Source organism: Amphiprion ocellaris, chromosome 20 (assembly GCF_022539595.1).
Source record: "Amphiprion ocellaris isolate individual 3 ecotype Okinawa chromosome 20, ASM2253959v1, whole genome shotgun sequence".
NCBI lineage: Eukaryota > Metazoa > Chordata > Actinopteri > Pomacentridae > Amphiprion > Amphiprion ocellaris.
The window spans coordinates 16,421,876-16,440,810 of NC_072785.1; the positions used below are offsets into that span (position 1 = coordinate 16,421,876).

At 40.1% G+C, this 18,935-nt stretch overlaps 2 protein-coding genes across 4 annotated transcripts in view; both read left to right on the forward strand.

Moving 5' to 3' along the window:
• The first annotated feature begins 1,892 nt into the window (after nucleotides 1–1,892).
• On the forward strand, nucleotides 1,893–16,578 carry LOC111578305 (intraflagellar transport protein 43 homolog A). The gene is made up of 9 exons (XM_023284992.2): nucleotides 1,893–1,990; nucleotides 4,820–4,921; nucleotides 7,465–7,538; nucleotides 9,958–9,993; nucleotides 10,801–10,847; nucleotides 14,897–14,969; nucleotides 15,739–15,814; nucleotides 15,952–16,014; nucleotides 16,278–16,578. Exons 1-9 carry the CDS (start codon nucleotides 1,946–1,948, stop codon nucleotides 16,386–16,388), a joined length of 627 nt encoding a protein of 208 aa, XP_023140760.2. The 5' UTR covers nucleotides 1,893–1,945; the 3' UTR covers nucleotides 16,389–16,578.
• A 281-nt stretch (nucleotides 16,579–16,859) lies between these two features.
• LOC111578304 (G patch domain-containing protein 2-like) overlaps nucleotides 16,860–18,935 on the forward strand; it is a 54,710-nt gene continuing 52,634 nt past the window's right edge. Inside the window, exon 1 of one of the 3 annotated variants that reach the window (XM_055006238.1) lies at nucleotides 16,860–17,012. The gene's annotated coding sequence lies outside the window, so the exon portion shown is untranslated. The remainder of the gene's footprint in view (nucleotides 17,013–18,935) is intronic. The other 2 variants (XR_008600097.1, XM_035954958.2) reach the window with 2 other exon arrangements.

Below are 18,935 nucleotides of genomic sequence, written 5' to 3' on the forward strand. Positions count from 1 at the left end.
TTTGCCAGTAATACTGTTGTTGTCTGTCCTTTCCCCGGATGGAGTGGGGTAAATACCATTCGTGTTTTGTGAGTATGTTTGAAATTAATGCTTTGCTGTGTGCTCAAACATTTGTATCAATTATGGACGCATAAGTTGAGTGGGGTTCAATGAGTGCAGCATTTTTGGACAACATTGGGAATATCCAAAATAAAGCTTTAGAGGAAAATCAAATGCCGATGGAAGGCCAAAGGTAACAAAGAGGATCTTGAAGGTGCACAGGGGAGCAGCCAGCTGCTGTGATCCGCTGCATGCTGCTACCGTTCAGCATCTCCACAGTGACTAAATATATGAGCAGCAGTGACATCTAGTGGGAAAAACTAGCAACTGCAGGTCTGGTTTTCCTCAGACTTGGTACCACAGTGTCTGTGTTTGGGACTGTGACAGACCACTATATGGAGAGAAACCCTGGTTAGTGTTGGTTAGTTCTTCATTCAGCAACATCATCCATATTTCTTGAAAGGGGCTCCCATATGAAAAGGGATGAAAGCCTTTTAGAAGGACTTATGATGATCGTCATTATAATTACACTCAGCAACAGCAGCGGTACCATTATAGTCAATTTGTTATATTGCATTTCTGTGTGCGGCCACAGTTAAGTTTGATTATTTACATGTGTCTGTGTTACAGTAAAGGAATATCCCAGAACTGAGAAAGAATTAAGTGATAGATTTAAGTGAGAAATTCAAATTAGGCCTGCTCACCACTCTTGTTTCTTCTATTACAGTAAACACACAGATTTTCATTTCAATGCCACAGACGTTTATTTCGATGATTTCAGTCAAATCAGCTGGTGTGAGACAATGCTGTATCTCAGTCATTGCTGCCAAATTCTGATTTAAATGTTTCTGTTTCTTTGTGTTTTCTTGTTTGTTGCCTGTTTGTCTGCTTCCCTTTTCTATCTTTGTACAATGCTCTGTTTCTGCTAGAAATCTCTTCTTGCTTTTCCTCTCCATGCTTGCCAGTATGCTTGTTCATAGGAAATATTTGGATTAATTGGGTTTTCCATGTATAATTTTGTAGGGTCTCAAAATTAATTGATAATTTGGTTAGGTAGTTAGGTTAGGTAATTTGGTAGCGTGTATAGTACTACTACTACTACTATTATTATTATTAATAATAATAATTCTTATTAACATAACAACATAACTCATAATAATTATTTCAGATGGCACTTTTAACAACATAGGCTTACAAAGCAAAAGCAGGATGCACAAAGGTAACATATTAACGGTATCAAAGGTAAATTTAATACAAGAAGACAAAGAACACAAAAATTCAAAACACAATATGTCAGTAGCAGTCAAGTCAAATCATTGTTATTAATAAAGCACTTTTAAAATTTAGGTTAAAATCCCACAGTATTATTTATTGTATAAATTTACCTAAGTGAATTAAATATTACACTTAAGACCCTGCAATGTTAGAAAAAATTCAAATTTACTCGACTAATTTAAATATTCTGGTTAAGATTCTTCAATATTCAATACTGAAATTAGTTAGGGAAGTATTAATTTTATATAATAATGCAGTTTGTTAACCTTAATATTAAAATTATTTATTAGGTAAGTTAATATTGCATATAGTATTGAATATTTTCATAATAAATATTATTTTAGTTTTTCTAACCTTAATATTGAAACTTGTGACACCAACCTTATTTCTCTATTGAAACCCACTTTGGCTGAAAGACTACACCTTTAAATGCGCTGTATAAATATCGGTTAAGGGTTTAAACCTTAATATTTAAACTTGTCAGGTAAATTCGTAACGCCACGACCTGACTACTTAGCAGACTTGATTGAGTAGGACACGCGGTTTCCACGTTACCATGGAGAGCGTTGCTACGTGACACTTCCTGATATCCAGGAAGAGACGCTGCTTAGCTGTAGCAAGGAGGGGAAAAATGGAGGATAACTTCCACCTCGGAGATGCAGGGCCGGTGAAAAGCGTGAGTGACTTGTTGGTATCTTACTCCATGCAGTGAGGAAGTACAGCCTGAGCTGATATTAGTTTTCAGCGCTGTACAACGAGCTGCGGCCACAGAGTAACGGTGCACCGAGGCTAGTGTTAGCTCTTTGGCTACTAAGCTAGTGAAGCTCAGTATTAGCCAGTCTATGAACGAGTTAGCCGTTTAACTCACCAGTTACCAGCAAAGGCACGCTATTATTGGAAGCTTTTGAACTACAGCAGAGGATGTTTTGTCTGCTGAGTGTGCAGCTAACGTTAGCTAGGCGGTGTTGCCATGCTAGCCTAAATTTCTCGACACGCAAAGCTGTGTTTTGGTGGTGCTTTTAACTGTGGTGCAGTGTAAAAGATGAACTGGGGTTTCTTTTCCCCATTCTAACCTAGCTGGTTGTTTGCTGTTATTCCATCAAAAATGTACACGAAATCTGCATACTGTGTTTCTACTGTATTTCAACAACTATCAAAAGTTTCTCCATAAAGGGCAACTTTCCAATATTTGAAAGATTGTCTCCTGTTGTGAACCCGCTGGGATTCAAATCTCTGTTTATTGGTGCAGATATAGGGTTCGATAGGTAATTTGTGAATAAGTGCTTCTGTGTTTACTTCATTACAGAGAGACAAAATGCTTATATGTTTCAGGGTTACAGGTTGACCACTGATCTTTGAAAGGTGATGTGTGTAGTATAATTTGGGCCAAAGATAGAGTTTTTCTCCTGAGAAATTGAGTTATGGTGAGAAAATGCTGCTTTTTCTGTAGGAAATGCAGGACTTAGAGTTTCTGATGTAGCCGATAAGAATTCTGAGCACGTAAACTTACAGAAACTATTAACAACAAGCAAATAGGAATTTTGTGTTTACTGTCATATTATAAGTAGCCTGTCATTCTTCTGTGAGGTAGAAAGAGACATGCTGGACAGATTTACACTCTCACCCCATTGCAATACAATATATTTTCCAACAGTGTCTGTTTTATTATTTAAGACACCGAGATGACAGAGTTAATGTTACTAAATACCTAAACTGCATAGACGAATAGAGTTACATTTAGCACCGTGGACATTAGGGTGACCACTGTTAGGATTAGACCAGAAGAAAAGATGCTGCAACATATTTGAGGGGGGAAAAAAACAAGTAAAGCTGCTTGGTACCGTTTTCAGAATCCCCTGCACTACAAATAACAACAGCTTCCCACAACTTAACACATTATGATGCATCTAGCAACTTACCAAAATAAAAATTTCAAGTTTTGCTGAATGTTTTATCATGTAATAAGGCAGCTCTGCTAGTTTGTTGTTGCTGTTAAATTAGCTATTTTAATGACAGTGCTCCCCCCTATCTGCTAATGTTCCCTCATAATTTTTTGAGGCGATATGTTGCTGCATCCAAGGCTTAGCACTGCACACAAGGTTTACGATTGGCTCAAAGAAATAAAAAGAAGCAAGGATATTGTTTCTCCCTGTAGACCAGAATAATAATGACGTGCAAACAGACCATTCTACACAAAGCTGTTTTAGCACTAGAGACTGATCTAGCTGTGCGAGACTATCTGTAGCCCTATTTTTTTCCTTTTTAACTAGAAAGGTCACGTTCTTATGATACTTTCAATAATATTAATACTGCAAAAAATATCCTGCTGTGAAATGAAAAAAATCTACCCAATAAGAAAAAAACCCAACAACTTAATACGTCATAAAAATGTTTAATATTTAACAGATCAGATTTTTACAGTAAAATACTCAGCTGTGATGGAGTTTAGGATTTATGTAACAAATTATTTAACTGCAGCTAACAAACTGACTTTGTGTGATAGCTTGTTTGTCTGAAGTGTACACAAGTATGCATTGTTTTACTGTTAGATCCTGACCTATCCTGTTTTATATCATAGATAATTTAGAAATATAAGTACTTAAGTCACCGCTGTGTTGTACGTAAATGCGGCCACCCCTCTCACTTTGAAGACGTTTATATAGATCCTGCTACTGTTTGATGCTTTAGACATGCAATGACCTCAGAGGAAAAACTCCTACAAACATGCTGGAAGCACCAAACTGAACTTCAGCTCCTGTTAATACTTTGAGGTCTGTGTGCACGCCTCTTTCAACTAAAGACACGCAAACTGTGGCTGTCTGTGATGTTTATGGACAGCCACACAACTGACTGGCTGCTGCTAACCAAGACCGTTAAAGTCATCCAAAGGTGCTTTTAGCTGCACTGAGACACTGTAGTAGAATATTAGCTGAAATTTGAACATTGTAGTTTCAGTGAATTACCTTTACTAATCTTGTCGACTAATGAGATGTCAGGAGTGGCCTTGGCCCCACTTGGGATCCCTGTGCTAATTGAAATTTCACTTTTTATTGTGCTGAAATATTTGCTAAAAACATTACATTTAAAAAACGTTTCAAAAAACACATCCAATTACTCTTAACTGAAAGAAAGACAACATTCCAATGCCTTGTTTTTTCCTAATTACATATTTCTACTGCCAAATGAATACAGATAAACATGAATAATTCTCTTATCATATGCAAAAAGAGACTGTAAATGTATCCAGTGTGACTTCAGAGAATTGAAAGTAATGCCGAATTGCTAAGCAAAAGAATGTTAGGTCTCAAATGTGGTTGATTTACGCAAATGGAATAACCGGACCTACTGTATTTTGTGTGCAAGTGCATTCATACAACATTTGGTTGTGTCATTAAATGGCCCAGTAAAAGCAAAGCAAGACCATAAGTATTTAGTAACCATTCAAATGTCTGGCTTTCAGAAATCTAAATATATTTCCCATGTTAAAATGATACACGTTTCCCAGGTTGCCAAGTCTGGACGAAGAGCTCGCCTTACAGCAGACCAATCATCCTTTGAAGATTCTCGTTACGTAAGGAAGTCCTCCACCTCTGCTTCAGTGGGAGAGGTATGCGATCATGTGATAACGGACAGATAGATGCATGTCAGATTTGCACTTTTCCATTAAGCTTCATAAATATGTGTTTTGGTTTTGTCTCATACATGAATTACAGGATGATGATGAGGTAGGTAGCATGAAAAAACATTGGATTTGCATGGCTTCTGCTGCAGATATCAACTTTATACCATTTATTGTCATGTTAAATTTTTTTAAAAAGCTGGTTGGATTTGATATCCAGGCCTGCTGAGAGTCAACCCCTCTCAAATTGCACACACAATAGACTCTGCTTGATACACTTGGTATAAAGTTTTAATAGAGTGCTTATTTATGCAGGTGACTAGACATTTGAGTTGCCATTTTCTACTTCAGCAGGTTTTAAAGCATAGACAGTCAGTGTTCTGAAACGTTCAGAATAGCTGCACTTCATTCATTGCCCTGTGTGCGTGTTGGGTCTTATGTGTTTGCCTTAAGTGTTTAAAGTGTTACTTCATACAAGCTCTACAACTCATTTAAACTTTATAGTCACAAAACACTGTAATTGTGCTCTTGTAAATTGTCTAATTCAGTCCCCATGAGTCTAACATGAATTTTAATAAATCCTCTCCCTAATACTGCCTAATTTTACGTGAACCACTTGAAGCCATTGTAAAGTTTTCTCAGCCATTACTGTGCCTTGAAATATGTTGCATGTAATGATTCTAAATTTAGACTAAATATAGGACCAAATATATAGGAGAAGTCCTATCAGAAGTGGCAGCTGAAAAACACAACAAATAACTTCGCTTCACTATTGTTGGCATTTATGGAATCAGTCATGTCTTCTGGATTGGCAAACTGTAAACCAGCCAACATTCCCAAAGCAAAAAATTCCAGCAATGCTCTTGCTTTAGGGTAATCTTCCCAAATTAGGCCAACTTCCCTGATGTTTGAACCAATATTCTCGCGCCCTCTCTGACCTGCTGTGGACATGCAATACATTTTTCCAGAGTGTCGTGCGACTGGGTGTTTTTTTTCTTTGCGGTCTCCGTTTATCAACCCTGTCCTCTTCTGCCTAAAATACCCAACTGATTGGTCACATTCCTGACATCGTTTTAAACAAAGACTCAGTTGCTTTTATGGGCTGATAGGGCTTGGCCACCACAAGTTCCTTGCCCTAGAGACCATCAAAGAATCTTAAATTAGAAACCACGAGGACTAAGCTAATTGCCTTAACAGCCATAACTATTTTACTACAACTGTGAGGTTCATATTTGGTCATGAAGAATCGCAGGCACAGATTTGTTTTGTTTCTCAGGACACTTATGGTCCCCTCCATTTTTGTTGAGTGAAATAACTGTCGCAGGACGAATTTATTCCACTCAAAGACACTTGACCTTATTATCTTGTCGCTCGTGAAATTGTCCATTTCAGAAATACTCAACATAAAACATCACAGGGATTTCATATCACTTGAAGGATTTTTTTAAATGTTGCTTAGAAAGCCTCAATTGTCATTATTGTAATCCTTTTTGTTCTTATTAAAGAGACAGTTACTAATTACACAAAGTTGAGGGAGCTCGTTTAGCCTCAGCTCTCTCGATTAATGGTAATATACAGTGGAGCAGAGTGGGCTCCCCCTCCCTCTGCCCTGCTTAATGGTGACATTCAGATTTATAAATGGCTTCGGTAAAGGAACCAGCCATGAAAGATTATTTCCTCTTTCATCATAAATGAAAGAAATTCTTCACGAACACTTTGTCCTCTGCAGACCCAATTTAGTAATGAGAAATGTTGTGCCTTTTTTTCCCTAATTCATTTGTCTAGTGCCCACCCTTGTGCGCTCTGAGGAATTCATTCATTCAAGTGCTGGTCTCAGGGTCCCGGTCTCAGGATCAATCTGCATACTGAGTTTACTATTTTCAGAATCAAAGAATTAGAGAGAGAGATGGTCATTTTTTTTGTCTCCATCTATTTTAGGGTCAGAATAGGACCCTGATTGTTCCCACACTCTGCTCCCCACAACTATAAGAAACAACTGAGTGCATATAGATGACTCCTAGAGGCACATACCAGGGATGATATTTACTGTGTGGGAGCTTTTTGGTGGCTTTCAACTTTTATTAGAGAATAAGATGAGAAGATAACTTTAAATGGTCAGCATACCTTTAGCAGGACATTAAGCCTACCTTTCCTGCCTTTTATATTAATGCTAAGCTTTAGGACCCGCTTTTCCTGTTGGGGTCCTGGTTTTCTGCTGAAGACAACAGGGCCCTCTACTGGCACATTTACACTTTTAAACTCCTGAAAACAGGTCTTTACATGTCTCTTGTTTATGGATGATTTTACTGTTATAAAGCACAAAAGGTAGCCTGTTCATAACTATATCAAATATGTATTGATGTAACACCTCAGTCCAACAATTATGCTGAAATTTCAACCAATATCTATAGCTGTTTTCCCAAGTGTAACGCCTAATAGTGTTTAGAATGCTTTCAAATAGTAATTATTTATCTTCTACATGAGTGCATTCAGTTAAGCTAATTTGCTATTAAAGTTCTGTCTTCTTCCAGGGCCCACCTCCTCCAAAGCCGGCCCGGCGACAGGGTGGCTGGGCAGAAGAAAGCTCTGGGTCTGGTTCTGCAAAGTACGTATCTTCACCTTTTCCCGCATCTCCTGTGGCAACACTGAGAGCGGGGGACTGCGAGCTGTGGTCTGGCGTTTTGTGTTATTAATGAACTCTCATGCTGTTGAATGAGCTTATTTATCAGTGCATATTTGGCACTCAGGCTGTGAATCAACAAGGTTAGAGGGAGCCTGTCTGAGCAGGCAACTCTCCATTCGTCTTCATCTGTGAGCAAGGCGGTAATTGACATGGTTAATGCATCAGCCACAGGAGGGCACTGTTAGTCAGCTAGCCACTTCATCACAGGGGTTCAAGCCACTTAATCACCCCTTACCACTGCAGTCTGCTCTTTACACAGGGAGCACAACATGGAGAATTCATGAAATATTTGGAACAGATGGAAGGTGTTTGCCAAAAGCTTTCATCTACAACTAACAAATCTAAATCTTAATACTGTACATGACTGACTGAACATAAGACATTTTAATATAGTGCAGAACAGTTTGTTCTTCCACCTGCCACTGTGCTTCTTTCCTTCAGTCCCAGCGGAGGTGAGAGCATAAGAGATGCATTGAAGTGAACAGGCGAAGTCAATTGTGCTTATTTGCGTAGTTTACTGCACCGTTAGTGCAAGCAGGGAAAACAGCAAACTCAATAGATCTTTCCTTTCTCACAGAAGGTCAGCGTGTCGCTTCTCCGCTTTTGCGTAACCCAGCTTGATTCCCAGTCTCAAAGTGATTGAAATACAGGAGGTGTAAAAGGGGTTTGCACGTGCATTGATCCTCTCTGAAACAAAGTAAGTAATGGTCCCCCCTGGAACCGGCAAGGACTTTTCCCTTCAATGTCACCCCTCATGCTCAATCACCACTGCCCTCCTCCCACTAATCCCAGCGCAGAAATCCCAGGATTTGTCGATCTATCACTTCTAATTGACACTAAATGATCTGTCAGTTTATTGATGAACCTTTGAAACCAGGTTGTCACAATATATTTTATCCCTAACAACTTTTTCCAGACAGTTTTACCATGTCTATCGCTTTGCCTTACATGAGTCTTAATCAAGGGGCCTGTAATGTGTCTTAAGTGTCGCCACCCCCGCCCCCCAGACAGGACACAGTCCAAGGGCAGGCAGGTAGGCTCCCTCGGCTCCTCTCTGCTTTGCCTGGTTGGGCTCTGGTACCTTTTAGGCTGTTGGTCTGGCCTCATGCAAAAGACAAAGCACGAGTAAACATAATTAGCTGAGAATTAGCGAGGTCTTCTCATGTGTCTTGTCATGCTATCATTTTATTTTTGTCACCCCACCGAAAAAACAAATGATTAATTAATGAATTTCTATCTGTTTAAATATACAATCAAAATTAAATTTGAACTCAAATGCCTGTATGTATTCATATGTAATGCTAGATATCAGAGGTTTTATACAAGCTTTGTTTTTTTTTTGTGGTGATAAGTTTGTTTACCTGGATTGAAAGGTAAAATGAATGTTAGCTTTATTTATATAGTTAATTAACCACATTATATTTACCTTAAAGGTTTTACAGTTTACAGTGTACAACATCCTCTAGCCTTAAACCCACAATTCCATAAAGGAAAAAGTTAAATCCCCCTGAGATAAAAATCTTCAGGAATTGCAACAGAAAATAAACATCACATATGGGGAAATAAAAGAAATCATTAAAGTTATCGTGAATGTAGCACCACTGACATACAAGCTTTAATTTATTTTGCAAGCTTGTGTCCCAAAATTGGGATTCATTTATTCCAATAAACACCTCTTAATACTTGGGTTCTAAATAGATGCATATTTAATAAATTTATTTAATGTACATCTATGAATGCTGGTAGCTTGTGCTCTTGAGTTTTGCAAGTGGCAAAAAATTTAAAATCATATAAAAAAAAAAAAAACGGTTCCAATGCTGAATGATTTCCCTTTATAACCAGTAGGGGGCACTACTCAACCAGGAGAACTAGCAAAAGTATTTTGCTCCAAGAAAAATATTAGAACTTATTGTTAAAACTCCTTTTAAAGCTACATATTAAAAAACACAAAGATTCTCCACACTTTAATTTTATTTAAGCAGTGCTATGTTCAATGCTTCATATTGCATTAATAATGTGGTATATTTCTAGTCCTTTGATACAAAGTGTGACACCAGCCTTCCCAAAAAAAGACGGTGTGTGCTAAAAATGCTGCGTTGAGGTAAAAAAGTGTTAAACACAGTATTTTGGGGTCTGGCATGCCCTCTTCAAGCTGAGCTGAGTAAATAGAGAGAAAGTTATAAATAGTTACATTATCTCACCGGACACAAAGCTGAGAAAACAGAAAGGAGGTGAGACATCTGCTGTAGGTTGCAATTATTAAACACAGATGAAGAAATTGTAACTGTCATTAAATGTGTCTTTTAATTTGTCTAAATGTTTTCCTTCTGCTGATGTACAGGTCTTCAAGAAGACCAGCAGCTGAGGACCTGGAAGAGTAAGTCAGACTCAAACACCTCTTCCATATTTTATTGTACTCTTCCAGTTGTTGATTGAATTTGCTGACATGTTTGTGTGTATGTATAAAATATAGGTTAGTCGAAATGTTTTGTTCCCTTTCCAGTAAAATAGAAATGGTGCCATGCTTTCAGATTGTCCTTGGTTGCTACTAATCCTCACCTTCCAAGAACAGTCACTTAACATGATTAAAAAAAACAGTGTGACTGAGTTGCTGTCACTTTTATTGCCGTTTTCCTGTTATTCAAGTTTTTTCCTCACCTTCCCTCCCATCATTCTGTGACTAGAATAGACATCACCAACAGCAGAGGCAGGTAGAGGACGTAGACGACTATGTTTCACTCTTCATCGCAGCTGGAGCTTGGTGCCTGCATGGCTGTAGTGAGACAGAGGGTTTGTGTGAAACTGATGATGTTACCAGTCACAAAAGCCCCTCATGTTGTCTTGTCTCAATAATACTTATTCAGACTGCGACTCCCGTTGGGTTCGGTTTTTTAAAAATCCTTAGAGGTGATCTTGTCCAGGGCTGTCGTACTGGCGGGTGGGTCACTGAGAAAGCACAACAGAGTCTTGTAGCACCTTTGTCAGAGGCTGCTGTTCTGAAGCTTGAGTCAGAGAGTAGGGAACCGAGCAAGTGTCCCACGTAGCATGAGAAAGAACAAAAACAGGCCCATCATCAAAGCAAAGTCTCGGAGCCAACTCACTCACTCCCTCTGATGACCTCACCGTCAGGCTGGGTTTTCAAAGCATTAAATAATTCATACTCTCACACTTCCTGTTTCTACAGCCGCCGCCTGCGACCACAAACTCCCCAGGGATTAGATGATGAAGGAGGTAAGAGCACCCTTGCAATCCCCCACACTGTGTGTGTCTCCTCACGGGCAAAGAGGAGCCCTCCAGTGCCTCCCTGACACATTCATCCTCTGAAAGTAGAACAGATAAGCAGGCGGTCAGATCATTGCTTTTCACTGATGCTCAAACCATCTTTCTCTATGGATCCATGCTCTGCCTTTGACCACTGAGCGCATGGCAACGTATAAGCACGGTCCTTTTGATGAACATGACAAGTGAATATGTTCATTTAATAACGTTAGATTCAGAACTGATGGAGAGCGACACAGAGAGTCACAAACACACATCCTCACACACAGTGTCAGACCGGTGCTGTTGAATACAGATCTGGTGGTAACCAGGCTGCTTTGACTGAGTGACCTGAGGGCTCAACAAACAATGTTAGGACTGTGGGGGGAAATTTCAGCAAGGTGCTGTCGAAGATAATTGTTCTATTTTGCAGTGCAAAGCAGCAGAGGAAATTGTTCAAATAGCCTCGGTAAAGATCTGTTAGCATGCACTGCTCGCTTCCCATTCTGAACGACCAAAAGACAGGAGTGCCTGAGAGCTTATTGTGCAATGCAGTTTATGAATAAATTAGAAAATTAAATCTTTGATCTCAGGCCTTTTTTGCTACAGCCTGCATTGTAACTTTGTTTTAAAATATTTATAACAAACTTTGTAAATTTAGGATTTTGTACTGAATAATAAAGACAGGGGAAAAATAGAATAAACTTACAACAAAGCTATAAAAATCCATTTAAAAAAATTGAAAAACTGAAATTCATGTTCATCCCATAAAACTAAAAGGCTGTTTATTGATTTATTTAAAATTGTATTTATATTTGTTTAACTTTTCATCAATCTTTTATTATTATTATTATTATTATTATTATTATTATTATTATTATTATTATTATTATTATTATTATTATTATTATTATTATTATTATTATTATTATTATTATTATTTTCTTATGGGAATTGTGACCTGTGCAAAATTTTTTGCCCGTTATTATATGAAGAAATTGTAAGCAATAAAATTTAATGTAATTCAGGCTTGATGTTAATTGCTGAAATATTGTATTTTAGCTCTTTATTTTATTATTGGTTGAAAAAATTAACATTGAAATTTTAAAAGTAGAAATGTATTCCAAGATTACAATGATAAGTAAGAAAGAACTGTCAATAAAACCTGCAGGGTTTAAGGTACAATAAATGTTATATAATTGTCTACATCTCTATTACATTTTTTTTTAATATATATATATATATATATATATATATATATATATTTTTTTTTTTATATATATATATTTATTTTTTTATATATATATATATATATATATATATATATATATATATATATATATATATATATATATATATATATATATATATATATATATAAAAATAATATATATATATCCTCACACACATGCACATAATGTCAGCACACTGGCTAAAATGGCCAGCTGAATGAGCAGTCCGGAGGTTTGGTTCTCTTGCAGCTAATGCCGCCGGAAAGATTATTACTCTGTGGAGGGAGACCTCTTAATACAGAGCTGGAGGCAGGGGCATTGGAAATTACAGTGCTGAGGGTTAGTGAGATAGCCCCTGCGATCTTGATTATGTCCCCAACCCTTATCCCTTATGTCCACTGGCTACAAGCACACAGAGAGACACAGAGGGAGAAGGCTAGCCCAGTCCCCTGCTCCCATCTCCCTATCAGCTGCCCCCACAGCCTCCTGCTGGTCACTTAAAATAGCACCAGTATCGCAAGTCCCACCGTCTTACTCTTAGCCTGTGATGTGTTGAATATTGTCCCATAAGCCTTTCCAATGGATTCTGTGCCTAGGTAATCATTTGACTGAACCCCTGCGTAGATTATAGGAGCCCAAGTGATGTGGAGAAATGTCCTGTTCTCCAAAGTCGCTGACTGGCATGTGCCTGCCGGGAGAATGTCTACATTCACAGCAAATTATCCCCTTTTGATATTTACATGCTTCAGCGAGGAAGCCGGACGCGACCGTGTAATAAGGATACGCGTGGCCTGCTCGCTGCCAGACAAAAGCCACCTTGATACACATCCAGCTGAGCGGAGGAAGTCAGTGTGGGTAATATGCACCGTGCTGAGGGGAGAGCTTCTCCTGATGGAGCTGCCCTTTGCGTCGGAAGAAAACACTGGCTTGTTTGCAGCTGCTTTTATGCCCTGCTTGACCTCCGGTAATAGGTTGAATTTGAAGCTCATTTAAAAATGTTGTTGTGTTTTTTTCACTTAATAATCAGCTTTGCATATAGACAACATATGCCTCTGAGCTTCACATTGAACCCTCATGAAGTGTGTTAATAGTGCATTACTGGCTGAAATGGAAAAGGGAGTGTGTGGACAGATAGACAACTCAGGAAGCTGTTTGCAGAGCCGGACGGCAAAGCTTTTTGATGTCATTGCACTAAGACCATTAAATTTGATTGGGGGTCCAGGGGGGACGGATTCTGCTGAACGCTGTGCTTTGTAAATGAGAGGACAAAGTGTCACCGGGGCCTCATGAATATGAAATACCCGCGCCCGCATTTATTTGGATATCAGAAACACAGATGAATCTTGTCAGTGGCTAAACGAGCGTGGCATTTTTAATTTGGTTTAATTAAAAAAGAGAAAGAAATAAGTTATCAGCAGAAGGTGAGGTTTTGGTATCTAGTGAAACCTGATGGGTTAGGTTTTGACCAAGGTGTTTTCAAAATTCTTCATTCATCTGAGAAATATGTTCAGAATCAAAATAATTCCTCCTCTTTCTATCAAAGATCGAAGTTTCTTCAACTCAAGTTTATTTTCAGGGGTTATTTTGAAGGAATGGTGACATAGATGCCAAGATATTTCCTCACATCAGATGCAGACTTCCATCTCCTCACCTCTATTTAGCTCCTCTATTGACTTTCCCCTCAGGGTGCAGTACTGTGGTTAGAGATTACTGACAACCCTCTTCATGCAGTCCAGCTCTCTTTTTCTCTCACTATCTGTCTGTTCCTCTCTCTCTCGTGCTCCCACTACTTCTCTCTCTGTCTCTGTCACTGTCAACTCTCAGCTGTAGAGCTAATAAGGTTGTGCTGTCTGCAGCCCACCAGAAAATATTGTTCAGTAAGAGACACATCACACCTAAATCGAGGACACCTGTGAAGCCTATAACATTTTTAACAACTGTCTGTATTACACAGAAATGTATATTGTTGTGTCTTCTTTATCTAGACAGTAACCTTTTGAAAGTGAATGCCAGAATACACAAAGATTTTTAGTATAAAATCTCTGCAAAGACTTTTGCACAGTCTGTCTTTTATCCTATTTCGCTTATTTCCAACCAAATTTTCTACAGTCCCTTATTATCCCTCTCTTATTTCCCTTCCCTAATACGTCCATCTGAAAAATGCTGTGAAAGTTTGCCCTGTCCTTCTTGGGAGTGGAGCCATCCTCTGTCCTGTTGCGTTTTGCCAATTAAAGTGGGTTCCCACTGTTTGAGCAGCGGGCTGGCGGCTCCTGGCACTGCAGCCCCTGCCAGGCCGCACTGTGACTTCCGACCCCACACAGATGGGCCCGCAAGCAAATACTCTTGCACGTGGCTGGATGCCGCCCCAGTCGGAGTGGCAGAGTGGACACGGAGGTCGGCCTACCGGCCACTGCAGGTCCTGGGGGTGGGCGGCACTGACAGGGCCCAAATGCTAAGGTAGCAGGGGGTGCTTTCTGGGGAGCCCCTGGCCAGCGCCCCTCTCACAGCGGGATGAGCTGCCGCCTTGCCTCCTGAATATTCATGGCCGCATGGCTATTGTGACAGGGCAGCTCTTATGAGGATGTAGCAAGCAAGAGGGAGGGGAGGAAGTGCCACACAGATATGGTCACACATACACATGGTTTCACAAACACACTTCTAGCAGCCATACACAGGGGATTCACTGTATTTTAATCAGAAGATTTGCATCGGTAAGCAAATGACAGAGTTGATTTTCTCAAAATTTTTCCACTTCAACAAGTAAGGTGGTCTCTGTTTTTGGTTTTTCAGATATCCCAGTGATTCCAGACCTTGATGAAGTGCAGGAGGAAGATCTCACCATGCAAATTGCGGCTCCACCAAGGTAGTGAACTGCTTAGCTCGTTAGTTTAGCAGTTTGTCCTTATCACTCTGGACTCATTCACACACAGTGCATCCCAGAACCCTGTAAGACAGTTAACCTCTGTGTACGCACAGGACAATGGATCAGTAGCCCACTACAGTGACTGTGATGTTACCTGTCCTCCATTCATGCCATTGTGGAGTGCCTTGCTTTATTGGGCTGAAATAGAGAAATAACAGTTGGGTGTGATTTATGCAACTCTGCTACCAGGGTCCTTACTAACCAGGCCCTTTGATTTACAGGGCAGTGAGAGACACGCCGACATGTGTCGAATATGTAGCAAGGCTATGACAGCGGTGGAGGTTATTAGGCTGGGGCTTGCTCTCTGTGCGAGATAATATCCACATTGAACTCATTGCGGGGGCAATGTAGCGTGTAATGTGCAGTAAGTAGGACTGGCATGCACTGCTAGGCCCCGGCCACTTTGAGAGCCCCCCCACTTAATTCCGACCCACAGATAAGCAGCTGGGTTTCAATTTGAAGCGTTTAACACTTGGCAACCATCTCCTGCTCTCTGTGGTCTTTGCTTGAAGTCTTGAAGCTTAATTGTGCACAAACTTCCAACTTATCTAAGGCCACTTCTCTGTCTTACTTTGCATGCGGTGTGAAAGCAGTATTTTTCTCTCTGTCAAGTTGTTTTGATTCAAGTGCAGCTTTATTATCAAGTGTTATACAAGTGTATCAGCAGCCTGTTTTTCTCAACTGTTCTGACTTCCTGTCACTGTGCTAGCATCCAGGTGAACCGGGTAATGACGTACAGAGATCTGGACAATGATCTGAAGTATTACTCTGCATTCCAAACCTTAGTGAGTCAAGGACATTTATTTTTATAAATCTTTGATATTCTCAAGCCTCTTCTCCTCAAGGTGGTCCATTTACTTTTGCAACTAACATCACCTCTGTTTGTGCAAGCTAAGTGAATTTTCCTGCACTCTTTCTTCAGGATGGAGAGATTGACTTGAAGCTCCTCACCAAGGTTTTAGCACCGGAGCAGGAGGTGAAAGAGGTGAGTGAGTTTTTAGTAAATATAGCTTGTGAGCTCCCAGCGAAGGCCTGTCCAGCTGTTTCTAGAGCACCAGGGGAGGTTGCCACTGTGTCTCCCAGGTAATCAAGATTTATGATGTGTACATTAACACCCTCTGCTCTCCTTCCCCCATTCTCCTCTCTTTGCTCCCTCTGCTCCCCATGCTCTCTTTCTTGGTATGTCTCTCCCTCTGGCTCTCTAATTCTTCTTTTCTCCCTCTCTTCTGTCTCTCTTTTGCTTTGCAGGATGATGTGAGCTGGGACTGGGATCATCTGTTTACAGAGGTGTCCTCAGAGCTGCTGATGGAATGGGATCAAGGAGATAGTGAGGAGTTGGCTGCATTGCCTGTAACATGAGGAGGAGGTTTGAACTGACTTTAAATGGCTCCAGTGGGAATGGTGTGTGAATGTCCATTACACAGAAGGGCCAGAAACTTTGGTTATATTAACTTTAATTACTGTTGTTAACCAGAATTTATATTTTCTAAAGTGTATACATAGCATTTCTAAATAAAGTTCTCTGCTCGGGGAACAGTTCAGTGTCTTACCCTGTCTTTGTTTACTTATTTTGAAATTTCACTCTATTTTGTTTGTGAGCTTTAACTTAAATAGCCAAAAGGCAAACTGATTTTATTCAAAAAGCCCCTCTGAAAATAGCAGTTCCAGATAAAAATGCCCTCTCTGTACTGCCAGCATTATCAACACCCTCATACAAGTCCAAGGTTGATAATCAGCTAAGCTGAAATCCAGTTGATTGTGTTCAAATTAACATTCCTCATTAAAGCCTACAACCTTATTGTTATTGACTGTGCCATTGACTTTATCTTCCAGCTCTTCGATAGGAGCAACCCCTTCTTCACTATTATCTCAAATGCATTGAACAGTGTTCCTATTGACACCTGGGGGATTAGCATACATTATACCTTTTTACTGGATAAAGAAGAATGGATGTAAGTCGGGAACAAGACGGCAGAGTATCAGGTATGTGCTCTTTAAAGTGAAAGAGCAAATTCTTCACAACAGTGTGATAACAAAATGTAGAGCAAGCAGGCCAGAGATATGCCAAGGAAACGTTCCCATTTCTCAATTTAAAATGACAATTGTTCTGATACATTACGGTTGTATTTGGTACAGTGTATGAATTCCGTTGTAAAGCCTGGTTTTAACATGTGCTGGTCTTATGTATCAGCATTCAGTTTTGTCTTTGGTTCATGTGTGTGAATATAGATGCAGGCCTCCAAAGTCAGGGCAGGTCTATTAGGGAAACAGCTGTAACATTTACAGATTGTGATTAGGTTTATTTCTGAGGCCGAGAGCAGTCTCAGGACATTTGGAGATGCACAGAATAGTCCTCAAGGACACGCAATCCACGCATCTAACAGCTCAATCACTGCCCATCACAAATAGATCCAGATTTTTTTCATTTGGTAGGCCTTGAATCAACTTCATCAAGTGTAATACCTCAGGACAAAGCCATCACACAGGATATTTGTGCTCGGAATATTGTGTGTGGCAGAATGTTTGAGCCTGGTGCTCAAATTCAGTGAGTGATCTCTGTTTGTTTCCCTATCAGACATACAAATGCACACTTTTTTACCGCCTCCACAATTGGCTTATTTAGCCAGACTTAATGAATTCTGCCCATATGCCCTGAGCAGCTGCTATGTTGCCCCTTCCTCCCGCCCCCGCCGAGCTGCGAAGTGCCCATCCATGTAGAGACAACCTCTAGCTGTCTCTCTGGAGAAGGCTAAGCCTGCCACTCCTCTGCTGGCAGCCAGCCGGTGCTGTCTGAGGTGGACTGCGGACGGGCCGAGGACTCAGATTAGGGCCCAGTGATCACGGGTTGTGGCCGGCCTCAAATGATTGGCCCAACCGTCTGTGGATCAGAGAGGGGATTAGAGCGAGAGAGAGATCCAGAGACGCTGTTTGGCATGTGCTTGCATCCAGCTTCTCAAAGTGACCTCTCTCTACTGCCTCATCCTGCTGCTCTCTTCTCTGCCTTTATTCTCTCCATGTCTCTCAGTGTATGCAGTATATCCTGATGCTGCAGCGAGGCTAAGAATGACCTTTCAGTGTCTCGGTGCAGTGAATTCAATCACATCAAAACAACTACAATGTATACATCATCTCTAGTGAGGAAGACAATGGTGTTCTCGGAGAGTTTTGTGGTTATGGAGGTAGCTTTCCGATGAACACGGTGTCACTGGGAGGTGAGCTGAGTCTGAGGCCATGTTGACTCTGTGTATATCAGATGAGACGATACAGGCCTCACATGGGTTTAGGGTGTAATTTGTTTTTACCTTGACATTTTTCTATTAAAATAATGGGGCTACTACTGCTGTAAAAATCCACATTGCTCCCGTGCATGCTTCTGTAATCCGATATTTCATTCAAAATGCTCCATTAATGACACAGTGTGTAAAAAGCTTTGATTTGACCAGACGCACGAAACACTATGGCAGAAAACCTCCAGAGCTCACGGAGAAAAAGACGTTTTCTCGTGTGAATCTACACTGTTTATTTATAAAGCAGCGTTTTGTTGCTGAGGACCCACTGTAAAACCTTAAGGCCAGTATGGACCAGCTGAGCACTGTGCGTTCTCAGGCCACTGGGTTTAAATGGGCAATTTATCTGTGTTTTTATTGGGTCCCTTGGTGGAAATGACTTTTCATTTTGTGGCAAAGAAAACAAACGCAGGGAAGTAATACAGTTTTAATAAAAAACGAACGGAGGCCCCATTTGTGTAATGTTTTTTCCTGCTCCCCGTCGACAGGCTCGCCTTAATGTATTTTGATATTGGGCGCTAATTGGAAGGATAGAATAGAGATAATATGCTTCCAGCTCTACCTAATATGCTGTGGTGTTGACAGAAGTTTATACATCTTATCTGTTCTCAATATCTCC

Excerpts from the sequence above, each read along its gene's own strand:
- LOC111578305 (XM_023284992.2), top strand. The coding sequence starts at position 1,946 with ATGGAGGATAACTTCCACCTCGGAGATGCAGGGCCGGTGAAAAGC. Across the intron at positions 4,922-7,464 it reads CCTCTGCTTCAGTGGGAGAG|GGCCCACCTCCTCCAAAGCC; the intron begins GTATGCGATCAT and ends GTCTTCTTCCAG. Across the intron at positions 16,015-16,277 it reads CGGAGCAGGAGGTGAAAGAG|GATGATGTGAGCTGGGACTG; the intron begins GTGAGTGAGTTT and ends TTTGCTTTGCAG.